The sequence below is a fragment of the Equus przewalskii genome, chromosome 1 (genome assembly GCF_037783145.1).
Source record: "Equus przewalskii isolate Varuska chromosome 1, EquPr2, whole genome shotgun sequence".
NCBI lineage: Eukaryota > Metazoa > Chordata > Mammalia > Perissodactyla > Equidae > Equus > Equus przewalskii.
This window is the reverse complement of record NC_091831.1, coordinates 155,003,878-155,021,724: the sequence shown is the minus strand read 5'-3', so window position 1 is coordinate 155,021,724 and position 17,847 is coordinate 155,003,878. Positions and strand designations below refer to the sequence as shown.

At 47.8% G+C, this 17,847-nt stretch overlaps 3 protein-coding genes across 9 annotated transcripts in view; 2 read left to right on the top strand and 1 right to left on the bottom strand.

Moving 5' to 3' along the window:
- Positions 1-245: 245 nt before the first annotated feature.
- On the bottom strand, positions 246-11,333 carry NUTM1 (NUT midline carcinoma family member 1). Of its 5 annotated transcripts, none has more exons than XM_070584587.1 (8): positions 11,078-11,333; positions 9,873-9,964; positions 7,450-8,164; positions 5,306-5,434; positions 4,049-4,185; positions 3,247-3,533; positions 2,864-2,980; positions 246-2,508 (listed from the first exon to the last, which is right to left on the bottom strand). In XM_070584587.1, exons 2-8 carry the CDS (start codon positions 9,886-9,888, stop codon positions 478-480), a joined length of 3,432 nt encoding a protein of 1,143 aa, XP_070440688.1. In that variant the 5' UTR covers positions 9,889-9,964; positions 11,078-11,333; the 3' UTR covers positions 246-477. The 5 variants fall into 5 exon arrangements, with proteins under 5 accessions (XP_070440688.1, XP_070440697.1, XP_008514558.1 ...); XM_070584596.1 differs by having other exon boundaries at positions 7,450-7,550; positions 9,861-9,964; positions 11,078-11,205; XM_008516336.2 differs by having other exon boundaries at positions 9,861-9,964; positions 11,078-11,201.
- Positions 11,334-11,641: 308 nt separating this feature from the next.
- Positions 11,642-12,485, top strand: NOP10 (NOP10 ribonucleoprotein). Its single transcript, XM_008516339.2, has 2 exons — positions 11,642-11,801; positions 12,099-12,485. Exons 1-2 carry the CDS (start codon positions 11,748-11,750, stop codon positions 12,237-12,239), a joined length of 195 nt encoding a protein of 64 aa, XP_008514561.1. The 5' UTR covers positions 11,642-11,747; the 3' UTR covers positions 12,240-12,485.
- A 2,347-nt stretch (positions 12,486-14,832) lies between these two features.
- Positions 14,833-17,847, top strand: part of SLC12A6 (solute carrier family 12 member 6) — an 82,693-nt gene continuing 79,678 nt past the window's right edge. The window contains exon 1 of one of the 3 annotated variants that reach the window (XM_070584615.1): positions 14,833-16,507. In XM_070584615.1, coding sequence (XP_070440716.1) covers positions 16,237-16,507 — 271 coding nt within the window. In that variant the 5' untranslated portion in view covers positions 14,833-16,236. Of the gene's footprint in view, positions 16,618-17,847 lie in introns of all 3 variants that reach the window. The other 2 variants (XM_008516340.2, XM_070584628.1) reach the window with 2 other exon arrangements.

Genomic DNA, 17,847 nt, shown 5'->3' with positions numbered 1-17,847 from the left:
AAAAATCTTTCCATCTATAGACTTTTAAAGGGAGACTTGACAATGATAGGATGTCCAGGCTTTTGATGAGGGGAGGAATAAAGTGATCCCTGGGGACCTCTTATCAGGGAGTCTAGAGAAGGCTGGAGGCTGGAAAGGTGTCTGGATCCATAGAATCTGGGACCACCCCCACCTAATTTCTTCTTTACAGCTTCTTACCCCATCTACCAGCAAAGAGGTGAGTACAAAAGGGCACGTTGAGAGCGTTTTCCAACAAAAGAAATCTGTATTCATTTCTTTCCCCATACAACTCCTTCCAAAGGTACTTCCTCCTCACCTCCCACCAAGGGGACCTCCCTTCCCACACTTGCCACTTTTGCAGAACAACAAAACAACCTAAGACTGAGAACAAGTCTGTTGGTGTGCAGCCTGGGTGAAACATACTCGGGGGCCCCACCTTCAGGGACCGGCAGGTGGGATAAGATGGTCCCATGTTCCCTACTGGCTACGACGTCGTTTCTTCCTTCTGCCAGTGAGGAAACTGTCACGCCTTCTTTTACGAGGCTGTGAGGGTCGAACCACACCCAGAGTCAGGGGTTTCTCCCCAGAGCCCCCAAGTTCAGCTTCCACATAGGGCCTCTTTTCTGCAGAGGCTGGACCCCCAACAAGAGCTCGCTTTCCAGACTTGGCAACAGGAAATGGAGGTTGGCCAAGGCCTCTCGCCTCAGCAGAGAGGGAGTGGGATGCTCTCTGGACCCCCCTACCTTTGGAGGACAGGCCTGAGGCTGGACGAGGACTGAGGGGAAGCTCCCTTGGCGACAGGCTAAGTTTGGAGGCCAAGAGGTAGGCAAAGTTGGAGAGTTCCTCATCTTCCTCCTCCTCCTCCTCCTTTCCTTTGGCCCCATCTGCTGAACTGCGTGTTTCACTAACAGGGGAGGCTTCTCTCAGAGTTAAGGCATCCCTGGTTCCCCATCTAGGGGAAGTGCTTCCAAGGCCCTGGTAAGGAGATGTTGATTTGGGCGTCTCACGTGCATAAGACTCTTGATTCCCTGGCGAGGGGGCAAGGTCTTTAGGCTTGGATAAATCGGTATCTTCTCTGCCCTCTCCTTCGGGGTCATACGAATTAAAATTTGGTGGGCAGGTATCCTCATTGACCCCTAGCTGGAGGCCACAGGCATCTGTAACATCTAGTATGTTGATGTTTTCTGTGGTTTCCAACAGGGGAGAAATGGAATTGCCTCTGTTGCCTGCCTCTTGGCTGGCCTCGGGGAAGGAGGTGGTATCCTGGGGCCCCAGGGTAAGGATATTACCTTGACATGCAGGGAAGAGGCTTTCTTTGGAAGCCCCCAGTGTGGAGGCACCAATTCTGCTTCCCAGCAATGGAGGGCAACCTTCTGCCCACAGGTCACTGGGATCCTGTACAGCCTCAGGGCTCTGTTCCCTATTGTCTGTAGGCCTCAAGGCAGGGCTGTTGGCCCTCAGAGGTTCTGGCAAGCTGCAGTGGTCTCTCTTTTCTAGGGCAGCTGTGGCATTGGGGCCTCCACAGAGAATTACACTGCTCCCCACATCCCCAGGTGCTGTGGTTTCTCCAGGACCCAGAGAAATATTACTTCTGGAGCCCAGGGCCTGGCAGCCTCCCTGGTACTCAGTTCCACATTCCCCATCATGGAAGTTTTCTATGACCTCCTCAATTTGTAAGGGCAACTCCAAGCCTACGGCATCCATCTCACTGCTCAGCCAAAGTCCTGGACTGAGAGAGGCCCCATCCCCATCCATGTCCCTCTCCCTGTCCCCAGCTGCTCTAGGGGAAGGGCTCTGCTCATGACTCTGAGCCAGGGGAGGACCTCTGTCATTTTCCCACATGGTTCCTGAAGAGCCTTCCTGGGACACTGCCAACAGTTCCTTCCCTTGAGGAAGCGCTCCAAGACCCCCTGTCTGTTGTCCTTTCTGTAAGCCCACAACCTGCCTTTCTAACCCCTGTCCCTGCAGAGGAGCTGGCTTTACAAGGCCAGCATCCAAACTGGGAACCATCTCGAGCTGGGGGCTGTCCTGCCAGCAAAGGGGCAGAGCCTCGGAAGTCCTATCAGCCACCAGGGAGTGCGCAGGGGTCCCAGCACCTCCCAAGTGGTCATCCTGATATGGGGATATCTGGTTTGTAACCTTCCCAGACCCTCTTCTCTCTGTACCTAAGGGTCCTCGAGTTCCCTGTAGAGTTGCAAGTTCTAGCTGCAGGTCCCAGCTGCTGGGGGATGACAGAGTGTTCCCATCCCTACGCATCCCCCTTGGGCCATCTAGGGCCCGCTCCTGCCCACCATGCACTTCTCTTGCCCGCTTTCCTAGAGAAGCAGCCTTTCCAAGGCGAACAGTGCCCCCAGCCACCCGAGACCCAGATGAGGGCCGAAGCCGCCCACTCCCATCTTCATCTTCATCAGAAACAGAAAGACTTGAGTCCGATTGAGCTCCATGGCAACTTGGAGGTGCCTCCCCATCCTCCTCTTCTTCCAAGGCCAGGAGTCGCTTCTGGACCAGCTGGAAGGAGAATGGATAAATACTGATCTATACACGGTTGTAAGAAGGGCTGGCTGAGTGGGTAGTAAGGAGATGGTACTTAAGCAGAGCAGAGAATGCAAGCAAGTAGCATAAGTGACTGTATCAAAGACAGATACCGTAGCTCTTCTCTTCCCTTCTTGGGCCTTATTCTTGTGCTTTGAGCCCACACACTCCCCTGTTCCTGCATTACCACTGTCCCTTACCTACTTGCTCAGCACCTGAAGCCCAATCCTGAAGCTGTTTGCCTACAGAAGTCATACCATCCAAGACAGTGTAGGGTTAGAAAAAATCATGCAAGCTTCCTGTTCTGATATTCCCTACTTCCCAGGTTTACCTGGGCAAGACTGAGTCCTTCTTCTTGTTCCAATTCCTCAATTAAGGCCAAAGGATCCCTCTGTTGTTCTGGGGACAGCAGATCTTCCAGAAATTGAGGGTGAATGACAGCCTCCACCTGGGGAACAGAAGGAAAAGTGATGTGAGTCTTTGACAGGAGGTAACCTGTGAGCCAAGACGCTCTAGAGAAGAAGCCATGAGCCCCCCTACCCAACTCACCTCCACCACCTATACAAATTCACATGTGTGCGTGCATGCACGGACATCTCTCAGTACAGAAGAGAGCCTAGTTCCTAACTGCCCCAGGCGGAACCCTAGATCTTTGGTTCCCTGGAGTTCCCACCCCAGGATCTGCTAGAAACCAGACCTCCGAGCCCAGCCCACCTGGGAGACAAAGACCTCCTGAGAACACAGCTCATCGATGTAGCTCTGGAGACCCAGATCTGGATATATCCCTTCTTTCTCCGGCTGCTCTTCTTCCTCTGCCTGTTTTCCGTCTGACTCCTCAGTGACCAAGTAGCTCCCCACCAGCCCTTCCATTATGTCAGCATACTCTTTCACAGCTTCTGGTGGGATCTCCTTGGGTGCCTCAGGAACTGGAGGCCTCTGGGTTTTGCGCTGTCGCCGGCGGGGGGCCCGTGCCTTGGAAGCTGCCTTCTTGGGAATGTACACTAAGGGAAGAGATGGAGAGGAAAAATGAGAAGTGGCACAGAGACTACGACTTCTGCCTCCCAATCCCGTGCTTGTAAGGACAGCAATCTAGGTACACCGAAATCGTTCCAGGCTGGATCAAGCCAACCTGAAAGAGTACCAGCCATGGGAGAAGATTTAGGAGCCAGATGGTCTAAGAGAGAGAATCACTGAGGAATCTTGGAACCTCTGAAATTCCAAGAAGTCCCCTGATACAGCCCCCATTTCTTAGGCAGATGTGGTATTGTGTGCCTCATCTACAGTCTCGGTGAGGGAGTAGTTAGTCTACTTGGCCTAACATCAATACCTAGTGTAGAACCAAGGGAACCTGAGAACCCAGCCTCCTATGTACATATTGTTTGGAACATCAACTGCCACTCCCTGGAGGTAAAGTGGCAGAAGTGAGGGCCATGCCTTCCCTAACCTGTGACTGGTTTCTGTGTGCCTCCCCTTGAACCTTTGGCTCACGGCTCCTGTTGGAATTGGGTAGCCTTACCTGGCTGCTGGCAAACCTCAGGGGCCAGGGGCCCTGGAGGATCAAGTGTCGGAGGGGCTACAGGAGGCAGGCCCTGGGACCCATTCATCAGCTGCGTATTCTGAATCTGCATTTCCTCAGCCTCAAACTCCATGAACCTGCAGAGGGTGAGGAAGGCCCGGGCAGCGCTGAGGCCAGACCCTTCAGGAACCCAGACACCAGGAGGGAGCTGCTCACAGATGGCTGAATAAGAGTTCTGGGGAAACCTCACAAGGTCACTACAGAGTCCCTTCACCTGCAGTCATCACTTAGGAAGCTTGTTAAGAAAATGAACAATCTAGAGCTTATAAGCTTCTCTAGGACAGAGCCATGACTTTCACTTCTGTTTCACACCCAGCCTCACTCAGCATCACTGAGGGTATGCAGCAGCAATCAGTACAGGCTTGTTGAATTCCGTCAGGCCTATGCCACAGCCTGGCAGGATCCCACAAGGGGCTCCTCCTCAAGGCCTCATTTGCCCCTGCCTACAAATGTTAAAGAATGGCTGAAATCCTGTAGCCAGCCTAGGGTTGCAATTGAAGGCAATTCCTGCCAGGAGACAGTGCTGAGATCCAGGAGTCCTGAGGCTGGGCTTGGCCCTGGAAGAGTAAATCTAGGAGGTATGCATCCACAAGATTTCGGGGAGAAAGTGGAAGCTAAGCTTGGAGGAAAGAGTTCATTTTCCTCAGAGTTATCTTGTTAATGAAGGAGATTATCATGGAGAAATAGGGGATATAAGCCAGGACACCACTTTGGGCACCCAGGACTCTCACCTGACCAACCTCTTCAAGAACCTGCCCCTCCCTGAGATGACGGGTAAATGATTTCTGTGCCACTATTTCCAGAGAAGGAGTGGTCCCAAGGTCTGCATCAGTAGTCACTTGCTTCCTGGTCAATCAGATAGGAAGGAACCTGCCTAATAGGGCTTACCTCCTCATTCTTAGGTCCCTTCTGCATGGAATTTTTTACACCAATTGGGCTCCAATCCCACCCTAAGAGCTTCAATATCAAGGCCCCTATATAATTCAAGATCTGGAGAAGGGAGAGCTTCCAAGAGGAGACAGGACAGAAAAAAACCCAAGAGTCAAGGTGGTGGAAAAAGCAGCAAGGATCCAAGAGGTCCTATCCTACTCTACACCCCTCCTAATCACCCACACACCCAGACTCAAGCCTCTTTTACCTGCCCCCATCCATTAGCCACACAGCCCTCCCAGGAGAATGAGGGTCGGTCTGACTCACTTTTCTGCCATCTCATAAAAGATCATCCGGTCAAAGTTGCTGGTGCGCTCCCACTCCTGCACAGCTCTTGGCAGTCCCTCCTCCAGGGTCATAGTGGGCTTCAGCCGGGCCAGAGAACGAAGCACTGGGCTAAAACCCCCAGGGGGTCAGTCACGTTCCACAAGTGTGCCCCCTCATCCACCTCAATACACACCCCATGCCCTTCAATCCCTGTTATGTCCCAATTCTGATAAGACTTCCAGACCCCACACCTCCCATTCATCCATTTACCAGACTGGCCTGTCTTCCCACTGAAATTTACAAATCTCATACAAGTCAAACAGGTGATTCTTCTCCCCACCTTTTGAAGTAAACCATCCTTAATTCTCACAGTGCTCTCCTCAACAAAACATCAGAAAGAAATGTTATATAATATATAACATATGTTATATATATTATATATTATTATAATATGTTATATATGTGTTATGTATTATATATGTTATATAATATATAAAAATGTTATAATAACAGGTTATTAAATTAATGGGACTTATTGTACAGTAGGCTTAACTGTCCAAAGGCTCTTGCATTTTAATAAAAGGCACTCACTACCCGAAACATATCTCTGTTTAAAGATTGTGTGGTGTTTTTACTTGTTGGTTTTTAGGGGGTTTTTTTGCCTCCGGGATACCCCTCACAATCAAATATCAATTCTCTGAGCTCTCTGGTTCATTTTTGCCCTTCTGACCTCCCAGCAGTCCTCAGGCATTATTGTGTCTAGAATCACCTGATGAAGCTTGTTATAAATATGGATTACAGCACCCCAGGACCAAGCATTGTACCAGCTTCCCAAGTGACTGTTGCAGGGGCTCTGGACAGCAGTTTTGGAGCGACCCTTCCCAGAGCCCCTGAGCGAGGAAAGCAGGAAGAGGCCAGGAGCTGGAAATTCAACAGTGCTGGCTCAAGAGTTAGAAGGTCAGCCTGCCAGCCTTCAAGAGAGAACTCGGAGCTGTCTGGAGAAAACGGGGACCCTGTGAGGTGATCTACACTAAGGACTTTGGGGGAGCCTTTTGGTTTATTCACCCAGAGTCAGGGTGGAAAGGGAGATTCCTTAGGAGTTCAACCACTGGAGAAACAACATTTACATTTTTTTCAGTCCAGTAAAATGTGGTATGTGTTATGCAGTGGTTTACACAAAATGTTCAGAGTACAGTGCAGTTGACAGAGGCAGCGGGTCTGGATGGGAAAAAGAGAAAATTCCTCAGATAGCTAATGACTGCTTTATAAATACAACACAGCCCACGGGTCCTCGGCTCCTCGGCTAAGCATCCACTCACATAGACACTTTGGCCTTTTGTGAGTTCTTTTTCTCTTCTAGATTGCCTTTTTATAATAAAAATAATAGCAGCTACCATTTAATGAGGCATTCCCTGTTCCAGGCACTCTGCTAAGCACTGCACATATATTAACTCATTTCACCTTCTCAGCAATCCTCTAAGGTAGGTATAATCATCCCCTTTCTACATAAGAAAACTGAGAGCAAAGATATTTAAATGTCAGGGTCACAAATGTAGTGAGTGGTGGAGCCTAGGCTAGGCCCTTGACCACTATGCAAGCTCTACCACCTCACTATTTCAACTTGAATTCTGAATAAAACACGAGGCGGTGCGGGGATAGCACATACAAGGTCATCTGCCTGGCCCTGCAGGGTCCAACACTCCTCATCCTAGCCAGTTTACACAGCTCAACTCCATGTCTCATGTCAGAAGGTAGGAAACCAGAATGGAGGGACTCTGGCACTTGATGTCAGAGACCTAAATTCTAATCCTTTCTCCTCACTCTATGACAGGAAACCTCCCTGAGCTTCAGTCTTCTCATCCAAAAGTGAGGATTACTGTAAAAATGTTTGTCTGAACTCACAAGGATTTGAGGACCCAGAGAAGACACTTCTAAGAATGTTATAATCTGGGAAGTGGGTAAAAAGGCTTATTATCATTATCATCATCATTATTATAGTTATTATGCTTTTTGTTCTCATAGCATCTCCATCGCTCTTAGGACCTGCCCTCAAGTATTCCTAAATAGCCTAATCTCTTTTGTCCATCCCAAACTCCTCCTTATTTAAAGCCCTAGGATAACTACTCTCAAATCTCCCCACTTACATAAGAAAGCAGGAAAAGGCTTCTGCATCGGGACTTTGGGATAAGTGTCTCCGGGCCAAGGCTTTGTAGCGCTGCCAGCGACGGAAGTTCTCATAAACACCCTTGGAAGTATAGGAGAGGTCACCCAGTGAGGACTTGGATCTGGCGGCTGCAGGACCTCCTTCCCTGGATGCCCCAGGTGGCCCTGGCCAAGCCTTTTCCTGGGCCACAATGGGGGCAAGTTGGGCAGCTGGTGGTGGAGCCTGAGCAGGAAGGCCTGGGAGGCCCTCTTGGCTCACTCCAACAGCCTTAGTGGGCAGAAGGGTCCTGATGTTAGTGGCTGTCACGAATTGAGGGGGAGGACCCTCGGAGACCCCGCAGGGAGTGTCTGAGGCAATCCAACTGAGGGCAGTCTGAGCAAGGATCAAGTTCTGAGTTTGTGAGGAATCAGCTGGCCCCTCTTCTGTCTTGACTTTGACAACGACTTTGCCAGGTCCAGCCCCACTGGATGGATGGCCAGGGCCTCCATCCCCTGTCACCAACAAGGGGCTGGGGAAAGCAGAGAGCACCAGAGGGTTGCCTGGAGAGAAAGCTGAAGGTATGGGGGGCTGTGGAGGCAGCTCCCAAGGTGGTTGGTCTGGTGGGCCAGGAGCAGGTGGGGGAAAGGGAAGTTCAGTGAAAGGAGATCGGGTGGCGCCAGGTTTCATGGTCACATCTGGTCCTGGCAACGGAGATGCTGGCAAGACAAAGAAAAAGAGAGAGTGGAGAAGGAAAAAAGGAGACCAGAAGTTAGGTCATCAGAGTTCAACTTTAGTCCCTGAAAAATCAGAGCTCTGATTCTCAACAGGTGAGGTAGGGGATATGGAGGTGGAACTCATGTAGTTTGCAAATGTCCCCCAAGTGATTTTGATGTCCCTTACTCCCAGTTGAGAATTATTGCACTAGAGAAGCTGCAGTGATCCTTGAACCTACGAGCTCATAGGCCATAACACATCCCACCCAGCATACAGGTATATCTTTTATTCCCACCCATTCCCAACACATTCAAACCACCTGAACCCTATGCCTAACTGCTCTGTGGTCTCTGCCACCACTCACAGAAACGCTGTTCCCAGAAGAGGGTGTGTGGATTAGATGTTTGGTTCCCAGAAATTTCATTATATAACAGCCAGGAATGACTAGAGATAAGGGTCAGGAAATGAGCAAAGGGAGGGAAGTGTGGGGAGGGACGTTCCCAGAGCTTTAAGTAGCTGCTGGACGTGTTAAAATTTGGCAGTGGAGACTATCTGTGATCCCTCTGCTTGCAGTTCCTAATATCAGAAATGTTGGGTCCACTATGAACAAGGCACTGATAATGAAGTCCAAAACACAGTACCTGCTGAGGAGGAGCTACTGGGACTCTGGTCCAAAGAGACCAACGATAAATACATAAAACATGTACTTAATTAATCAGGACATGTGTCTCCTAGGACTGTTAACAGTAACAAGAGAAGATCATTTGCCTAATTTCATGCTATTCTCTTCCCCCTCTTATAAAGCATATCCCACTGGCAAAGTAACAACACTCAGCTTCCGCTTCCAGACTATGAAGGAGACATGGAACATAAGCAAACTCATCATCTCACCCATACAGCAGAGGGCCAGGAACATTCTAAGTACAGAACTCAACGAAATGGGTCTGAAGGCCTGAGCTCCACAAAAGGTACAAAAGCTGAGAGCACGTCAGGGAAGCCCCAACTCTCATCCCAGGTGAAGTGACCCACCTCCCCTGCCCCTGGGGAATCAAGGAAAACTGCTCCCTGAACTGAGAGAGAAGCCATCTCTGGGGCTGGAAGGAGCCATGAGGCTCTGAGCAGAAGCACTTATAGGACATACCAGTCTAGCTTTTGGGAGGCCATTTCTGTACAGACTTGGCAACAGATAACCCAACTGAACAGTTTTCCAGGTAAGGCCTCCCTCCCCCCGCCCCCGCCACCCCCAGTAAGATCCAGAATGGCCCCAGCTCAGTTCTCTAAGAGCAAAATCCTAGAGCAGCCTCCAGTTGCCTAAAGAAGACACAGGAACTCGAGGCTTCCCCTTGAACCCTCTCTGGGCCCCACCCATGCTCCTGCCCCTGCCACACAAACACATGTTAAAGGGGTCCCTCTTTCAGAGAAGCAAGTTGCTAACTGCCATCCCTTTTCAATACTAAGCACTTTCCTCTGAGGTGCTTTGATCTGCCTCCCAGGAGGCCCTCTTCCTTCCCCAGCCCCCAGTCTTAATGACACAATCCCTTCCCCAGCCTCCTGCAGTGTGAGGCCTTTGGTGGGGTCTCTACTGATCTCACATCCCTCTAGGTCGGCCCAAAGAGCTTGTCCCCAGGTAAAGTGTCAAATTTGAATCCCCAAGGATGCTAGCAGGTGGCAGGGACCCTCCCACCGCCTCCCACTCACCTGCAGACTTACTTCCATCTGAAGCCATCCTCTGAGGTTTGGGCACTAACCAAGGCTATCTGGAAGCCTCCAGAATGAGACAGGTCCAGGACCCAGAGAGTAACCTGGCTCCAGTAGATACACAGGGATCCAAGGAAGGGAGGGTAAAAATCAGATTACAACAGAACTAGAATCTAGGACTTAAGGCATTCTGCAGTGGGGGAGGGGAGAGGGGAATACACGGTCAGGGGTAGGGAGATATTCCACAAATGACTCTAGTAAGTAAGCAGTAACCAGGGATTTGCTCCAAACCAGAGTATGGCGACACAGTTGTTGTGTACCTCTTTAGGGCAATTTGTAAATTCCTTCTTAGATTCCCAGCATTATAGTTTTACATCTCAGTTCCCTATACAATGCTTCACCAATATATCTAGTTTTGTACCCTTCAATCCCACCCAGTTCTGTACCTGATTTCCTATTAATAGTACATTGTGGCAGACCCTTGACTTACTTCAATGTTGGCAATATTTTCTGAACCAAATTCAGAGCACATAGTCTGGTGTACTTAAGGATCAAGGGAACAGACTGAAATTAGGATTGTCTCAGAAAATCCAGTGTGTTCCACTGCTGTATTCATATCATTTCCTTGGAAGGCTGTCCTGCAGTTCCCAAAGAGGCTACTTCCATCAGCTCTGCACTCCACAGAAGGCTCAGCCTTACCTTTGTCTGAAAAGCCCCACTCTATCAACTGCCATTCCACCTAATATTTCAAGACCAAAAAGTCCCTCTTTTTGTTTGTTAAATTACTTTGTTGTTTTAAAATTTTTCCAAATAATTTTAATTTTTTAAATGAGTAATATATCAGCATGATTCAAAAGTCAAACTATGCAAAATGGAATATACAACAAGTCTCCCTCCCACTCCTTTCCTCTGGAACTGAGTTCTTTATCCCAGAGGAAACCAATATTATGTGAATCCCTGCAGAGATATTTTATGCAACTACAAGTAAATATAAACTATATTCTTAAAGGAAAAAAAAAGCCTTTCAGTTTTTCTGGTTATAAAATTAATATATGTTCCAATGTTTTTCCATTATAGATAATACTGCAACGATCATCTTTGTAATACCTGGGTTCCAATTTGCGTTTTTTAAAATAGAGTCCTATAAGGACAGTCCTTTAAAATTTCGAAATACCCCCTCGGAGGTGCATCATATTATGCTATTATTAGCTACTCACCACCATAAGAAAGAGCGCTGACTTTGTGGTAAAGAGAACTGAGTTTGAATCTTGGTTCAACTTCAAAATATACTTCACCAGTTTCATAAAATCACTTCACGCTCTCCTCGCTGTACAGAATATTGAATACCCATCATGCACTCTTTACCGCCAATACTTTGAAATAGGGCGGGGGGATCGGATGTAAAAGAGGGGAGGGAAGAAAACCTTCTTCTTTCTTCCCTAAGGTAAAGGGGCTCTGAATCCTGGAGCTATTGTTTCTCCACGTTCTAGAAACATACTGCGCCTGAAATGGGTGTGCATCTAGAAATAAAGACAGGATTCTGTTCATCAATGTTCAACCCACATCCATCCTTACCCCCCCTCTAATGCCTAGCAGTCTAGCAGTGTCTGGCACACAGGGGGCATACTCCACGAGTCTTAGAACGCCTGCAAGGTTGCAACTGGGCGCCAACGCCCGCAAAAGTTGCAACTGGGTTGCAACTGGGCCAAGTCCTGCACTAGGGCGCCCACTTTCGGCCAGCTGGAGAAAGGCCTAAATGGACTACATTTCCCGGCATGCCTTGAGAAAGAGACTTCCGGCTACACAGGAAGGAAATTGGCAAACACGCGCTGCCGTCTGCTAGACCCAGCTGCGGACGGAGTTGGAATCTCTGTGTTTAGTCTGATCATGTTTCTCCAGTATTATCTCAACGAGCAGGGAGACCGGGTTTATACACTCAAGGTGAGTGGAGGAAACAGGTTGTAAATAGACATGGCGAGAAATGTAGCTCGGAGGAGCGGGTGAGACCAGGCACCGAGTTGCCTCGCTGGGTGAGAGGAACCAGAAGGCCCAGGAGGCAGGCGTGGTAGAAGCAGGAGTGTGTGATTTCTTGAGCTGACTGTCGCGTCTCCTGTCCTCCTGTTTCCTTTTTTTTGCGCAGCCCGCTCCCTATCCCAGCCTCCATCTCCCTTATGACTCCAGTGATTGAGTTTTCCCATCACTCCGGTACTAAGATTATGTTCTCTCTTTCTCGAGCAGAAGCTTGACCCTATGGGACAGCAGACCTGCTCGGCCCATCCTGCTCGGTTCTCCCCAGACGACAAATACTCTCGACACCGAATCACCATCAAGAAACGCTTCAAGGTGCTCATGACCCAGCAACCGCGCCCTGTCCTCTGAGAGTCCCTTAAATTTCATGTCTCTTCTGCCACCTGCCACGCCTCAAGAGACTTTCCGAAACGAAGCTCTTCAATCTGTGAGCCTTGAAGCCTTCTTACCGCCCCTGCTCTTTGGAATCCGTCTCATCATTGCCTTTGATCATGTTTGTGTGAGGCAATCATGGTAGCATCCCCCTTAGAGGGGACAAGTTTGAATCTTCTTTTCGTATTTTCAGTCACTGCCAGGTTATTAAAATAATTTGAAAGAGCTCTTGTTTTGTAGGTCATGGGAAGAAAGAAGTGGTTTAAAAATAAAAGCAAAAACGCGGGAGATGAGAGGGAGGAGTACTCCCAAAGATACAGCAAGTCCACTTGGAAGAAAAACTTAATTTGCTGCTGTAGCAGGAGTCGTGCTGTGCTCTTCGTGATAGGAGGATGTTGGGGAAGGGGAAGAAGGGTTAAGAAAGATGCTTCCACAATGGTTAACATTCACTGAAAAATACCCCTGTTGTCATTTAAGTAATTTCTTGCCCTTTGAAATTTTGACTCAAAATGGAAGAGTTGCTTGAAAAATAATAGCTGTTTTGTAGAGGGAAGGCAGTGAATTGGAAGTCAGGAGACCAGGATTCTCCCCTCTTTGTCTAACTTTGAGAAAGTCACTTAACGTGTTTAGTCCCATTTTTCTCATCCTTTCTAAGTTCTCTTCCAACTCTAAAATTGATAGGGTTCACTGGTGGTTCTTAATGTATCTACAGTGTTTGTCCAACCATTATGAATAGGAATGCCTTTATGCATATTTACACCCCTTCTGGAAATAATTCCAGGCTTTTAGTTCTCTCCATCAAGGAGTTGTCTTCTTAGGTACACCTAACTTTATATTCTCTTTGGCAGCTAGATGCTATTTGGAACTCTTCATGGATCTTAATTTAGAAGATGAGATATGAGAGCTTCAAGCAGGGATCTTGTCTTTCAAGCTAGTGTTGGGAGTTAATTAAAAATTTCTTATTTTTTAACCTATTCACTTACAGGGTTCTTAGCATTGGATCTGAGGGATGTTAGAGAGTTATTTTATACTATTAAGGGGATAATGATTGAAGAAATATTAAAAATTCTGCAAATGACTAGAAAAGGATCTGCTATGGAAGTTTCTTAAGCACCAAAGTTAGTAAATGAATTCTGCTACCAATTTTTTTTAAGGGTGACTGTAATTCTGTCTTTATAGGTTACTCCCACTCCCTCACCCACCAGAGAAAAAGGATTAGCATTGTTCCATGCTACCTGTGGTGTAGACTGAAATGAAAAGAATTTAACCTGGAAATATTCCTAAGTAAAGGAGAGGAGAAAAGGCAAACAGGTTTGAATATACTGAGGACTTTTTCCTTAAGAGATCCCCTGGGTATTAATGTCTTCTGAGATGTGCTCAGAAATGGGACAAGAGTCTTAAGAGGTATAATTTATTGGTATTAGGTAGTATATATAAATGGATGAAATACACTGTTGTGAAACAAAATTGGGTATTTTAAAGATCCAGCACTTCTTTATAAAGGGAAATTCTGTGAGATTTGAATGAATAGCAGGCCTGCCTGAGGAAAAAACTGATCCCTTAGGGAGGTGAATTTCTTGCTTCCTCAGGTAGGAGGCCTGTGAGCCTGAATCAATAATCACAGGCTTTATAAAGACTCAAGTTTTGAGGAGGTTTACATTTTAAATGAGGATTTATTTTTCATTTTGTTACCTGGATGTTTTTTTACCAGTCTTTGGACTTTGTGTGTCATTTGATAAAAGGGAATATCGTGGCTCAGGTCTTAAATACCATTCCACAAGTGGAAGAACATTTCCACTTGTGAGGAGCAAGGACCCAGGCAAAGCCAGGGCCTTGATTGTTAAATTTAAACGTCTTGATCAAAGCTATAGGAAATAACCATCTCACAAAACATTGCTAGTCAAAATTTATTCAACACCTCTATCCATGCAGTAAATAAACATGCTAAGAAAAATATTCTGATGACAGTAGTAGGGAAAACACGGCAAATGGAGTCAAGAGAAAGTATCTAAATGTCTTTTCCAGATCTAATATTAAAGACGTTTTCTTTAATGGAACTTAAAGTCTGACTAGAAAGTGAACATAATATTTTTTTCCAGCTATGTTGAGGTATAATTGACAAAATTGCATATATTTAAGGTGTACAACCTAATATGATGTATATATTGTGAAAGACAGCATTTTTTTTAAAGGACAAGAAAAAGGAAAAAGAAATGTACCACAAAGTGTATATAAATTAGAGGATACGATGCTTTAGGAATACACCTCTACATAAAAATTCCAGTAAGAGTCATACCTAGATACATGGTGTTGGGAAGTTAGTGATTTTTAAATTATTAATGGTATTTTCAGAGAGTCTTATTAAAGAGATGGGTTTTGAGATTTTGAGGGCAAAGGGTGTCGCCTGTTCTCTGAGATGCCTCCAGAATGAGTTTATGCAACACAGCAGAACCAAGAAGGAAAAGGATGTGGTTATCCCTGGTGCGTGCAGCTCAGGCCCCCACACCCAACTACAATTCCCGTCGTGCTCCGGGCCTCCCGTGTTGGGTTCTGCCCCTCGCCCTCCAGTCCTGGGGCGACCCGAGCGAGCGCATGCGCGCAGCTCTCTCCAGCGCCTCGCGGGCTGCAGAGGCTGGGCGGGGCTGTCGGGCGGTTGCGGGACGGTACCGCCCTCAGACGGCTCCCCGAGGCTTCTCTTGGGACCGTTAGCCTCGAATGAGGAACGAGTGGGGAGGGACGGGAGGGGCTGCGGCTGCGCGGGCACAGCCCTCCGGGCCCGGGGCCGGGGGCGGTGAGGTCACATAACGGCTGCTCTCGCGTCTGGCCGGGGAGGGAGCGCCCTCCCCGGCAGCCCGATCCTTCCTGCGCGCGCCGCGGCGCGGAAACTGTTACCGGCTCGTAAACAACAGCTGCGCGCGCACCCGCATCAGCTGGCGCCGGGATTCCGCACCTGCGACCTCCTCCTCGCCTTCTGTCCCTCCTGCTCAGCCAGGGCCAGTCTGCGAGGCCGTCTCCTCCGCTGCTGGGACCCGAAGGAAGAGGGGCGAGGGGCTGACCTGCGCCGGGGCCCTGGAAGGGGAGAAAGCATCTCCCCGCAGAGGGTGGCGGGTCTTGTCACACTGCCGGCCATGGGCTCGATGGACTAGCAACGAGCTGCCACGACCGTGAGCTGCAGTCCGAGTCGTCTCCATCGGCTAGCCGCCTCCTCACAGATCCCAGGGACCTTTTTTGCCAGAAGAGCGGGCGGGCCGCCCCGGCAGACCTCTCAGAGGCTGGAATCCGCTCTGCCCCTGCTTCCTCCTCTGCTCACCCGGCTCTCCTCATTCTCCTCCATCTAGTAGTGTAGGATATTTTTCCCGTTATGCATGCGCACCTCTCCCGCCAGACCCAAGTGGATTATCGGCCTCAGAAACATCGGGTGGCTCTGCACAAACCTCCTCCCAGCCAGACCTGCGGGGTATTCACCTGATACACAACAGGTGGCCGGTGTACACAGTTTCGCAGTCTGATCTATGCTATATTTGCCTGGTAAGGGTGGGCTTGCGCGCGCTTTGCTCAACTAGAACCGTGGGACATTTGCCAGATAAAGGACTGACTACCTCGGCCGAAACCTGGGGTTCAGGAGGAGAAAGGCTTCACCTGCTTCTCTGAGACCATGGCACGGAGCCCGCAGCCGTGGACCAGGGGTGATAGCTAGGTAGCTCCTCATTCTGAGGGAACGAAGTTACACGAGATTGGCATCATTTTGTCGTTTTTTTTAAAAAATATCTTTCAGCTACTGGTGGTGGACTTAGAGGACAATCTGCTTGAATTTTGAGGAAAAGGATTCTTATTTGGGGCTTTTTGTGTGGTGTCAAGGTTTTTTTTAAAAAAGTTATCTTTTCTATTTTTGCAAGCAAAAGTAGCTAGCGTAGGAGGAAGGATTTTGCGGGGTTTTCCTTTTTCTTTGTCCTTATAAAGGAAAAGAAAAGGAAAAATGCATCCTCCAGAAACCACCAGCAAGATGGCTTCAGTTCGGTTCATGGTGACACCAACAAAGATCGATGACATTCCAGGTTTGTCAGACACCAGCCCGGACCTCAGCTCTCGATCCAGTTCCCGAGTAAGATTTAGCTCCCGGGAAAGTGTGCCTGAAACAAGCCGTAGTGAGCCCATGAGTGAGATGTCTGGAGCCACCACCTCACTGGGAACTGTTGCACTGGATCCAGCCAGTGACCGGACTTCTAACCCCCCGGATGTTACTGAGGGTAAGTAGAAACCCAGATGACGGGGTACTTTCATTACTGGCTTCTTTACCCAGGATGACCGTCTACTGGGGGATCATTTTTCCATTATACGACGACCATCAGGAACCAAGGTACCTCTTTTTGAGATGCTTAGGAATCCTTTGGACTAATGGTTAGCACAGTGGCTCTCTGCAGGGGTAATTTGGCACAGGGGAAGGTATATTGCAAGAAGGAAAGTAGATGTATATTTTGACTTCCTCGTTTTTGTCTCCTTAGAATTGAAATGTGTATTTTGGTTAAGAATGAATATCAAAGAGTTTGATAGGTTTTGAGCACAGTGAATCCTTAATTGTAAAATTTAGTGGAGGTCTAGCTTTGGGGCTCTATTACAGTCTGCTTTCAAGGCCACTTAGGAGGAGTAGTTATTGATCATATCTCAGTGACTAGGTTTCCTACAAAGACTTCAGATACTGTGTTGCAAAATTCTTTTTAAAAATTTGTGTTTTACAGAGACACTGGTTCAGGTAGCTAAGCTCATTCTGGGTGAGGCTGGGTAGATCTAGGGTGCGCTCCTGTCGAATGGAGAAATTGTAAAGAGGCTTTTAGGGCCTCAGTCCCACATAATTTTTCCACTTTGTACTTTAGATGGAATGTATTGAGTATTGAGTCTTTGTGGTCTGGAAGTAGCACACAAGCCACTTCTGACTTCTGTTGACCACTGCAGACCTTTAGCTTCTTAAACCAATTTGTGTCAGCTGGTTTGGAAGTTTTCGTTGGCTTTGGTGGGAGGAGGTGATGGAAGAGAGAAATGAAATAAAATGGAGAGGTCATAACATTTTTCAGATGCCGATGTAGAAAAGTTTGAGAACTGCTGTACTGCCTTATATATTTAGTTTTGTGCTCTATTCTAACGAATTAGATCTGTCTAGTAATGAAAATTTCTCTCAAGAATCTTAAAATGTTATTCTACCCAAATTTGAAAACCATAACTTCAGCCACTGACTTGTGAAAGCGAGGCTGACTTGCATTTTTCCGGTGTCAAGAAACATTGTTCCTCTTAACCTAAAGGGTACAGGAAACCAGAATGATTTTGGTTCCTTATTTCTGTTTGTGTTTTTTAATGTCTGGAGACAAGGTAGATTTAGTAAAGGTCGTAGTCCTAACATTCACTTATCCTTGACTAACGATTTTTTTTAAGGAGCTGTTACAGGTTGGTTCCAGAGTTCACTTATCCTTTTAGGAGCTGTTACAGGTTGGTTCCAGAATTCACTTATCTTTGACTAACCATTTTTTTTTTTAAGGAGCTGTTACAGGTTGATTCCAGAATACACTTATCCTTGACTAACCATTTTTTTTAAGGA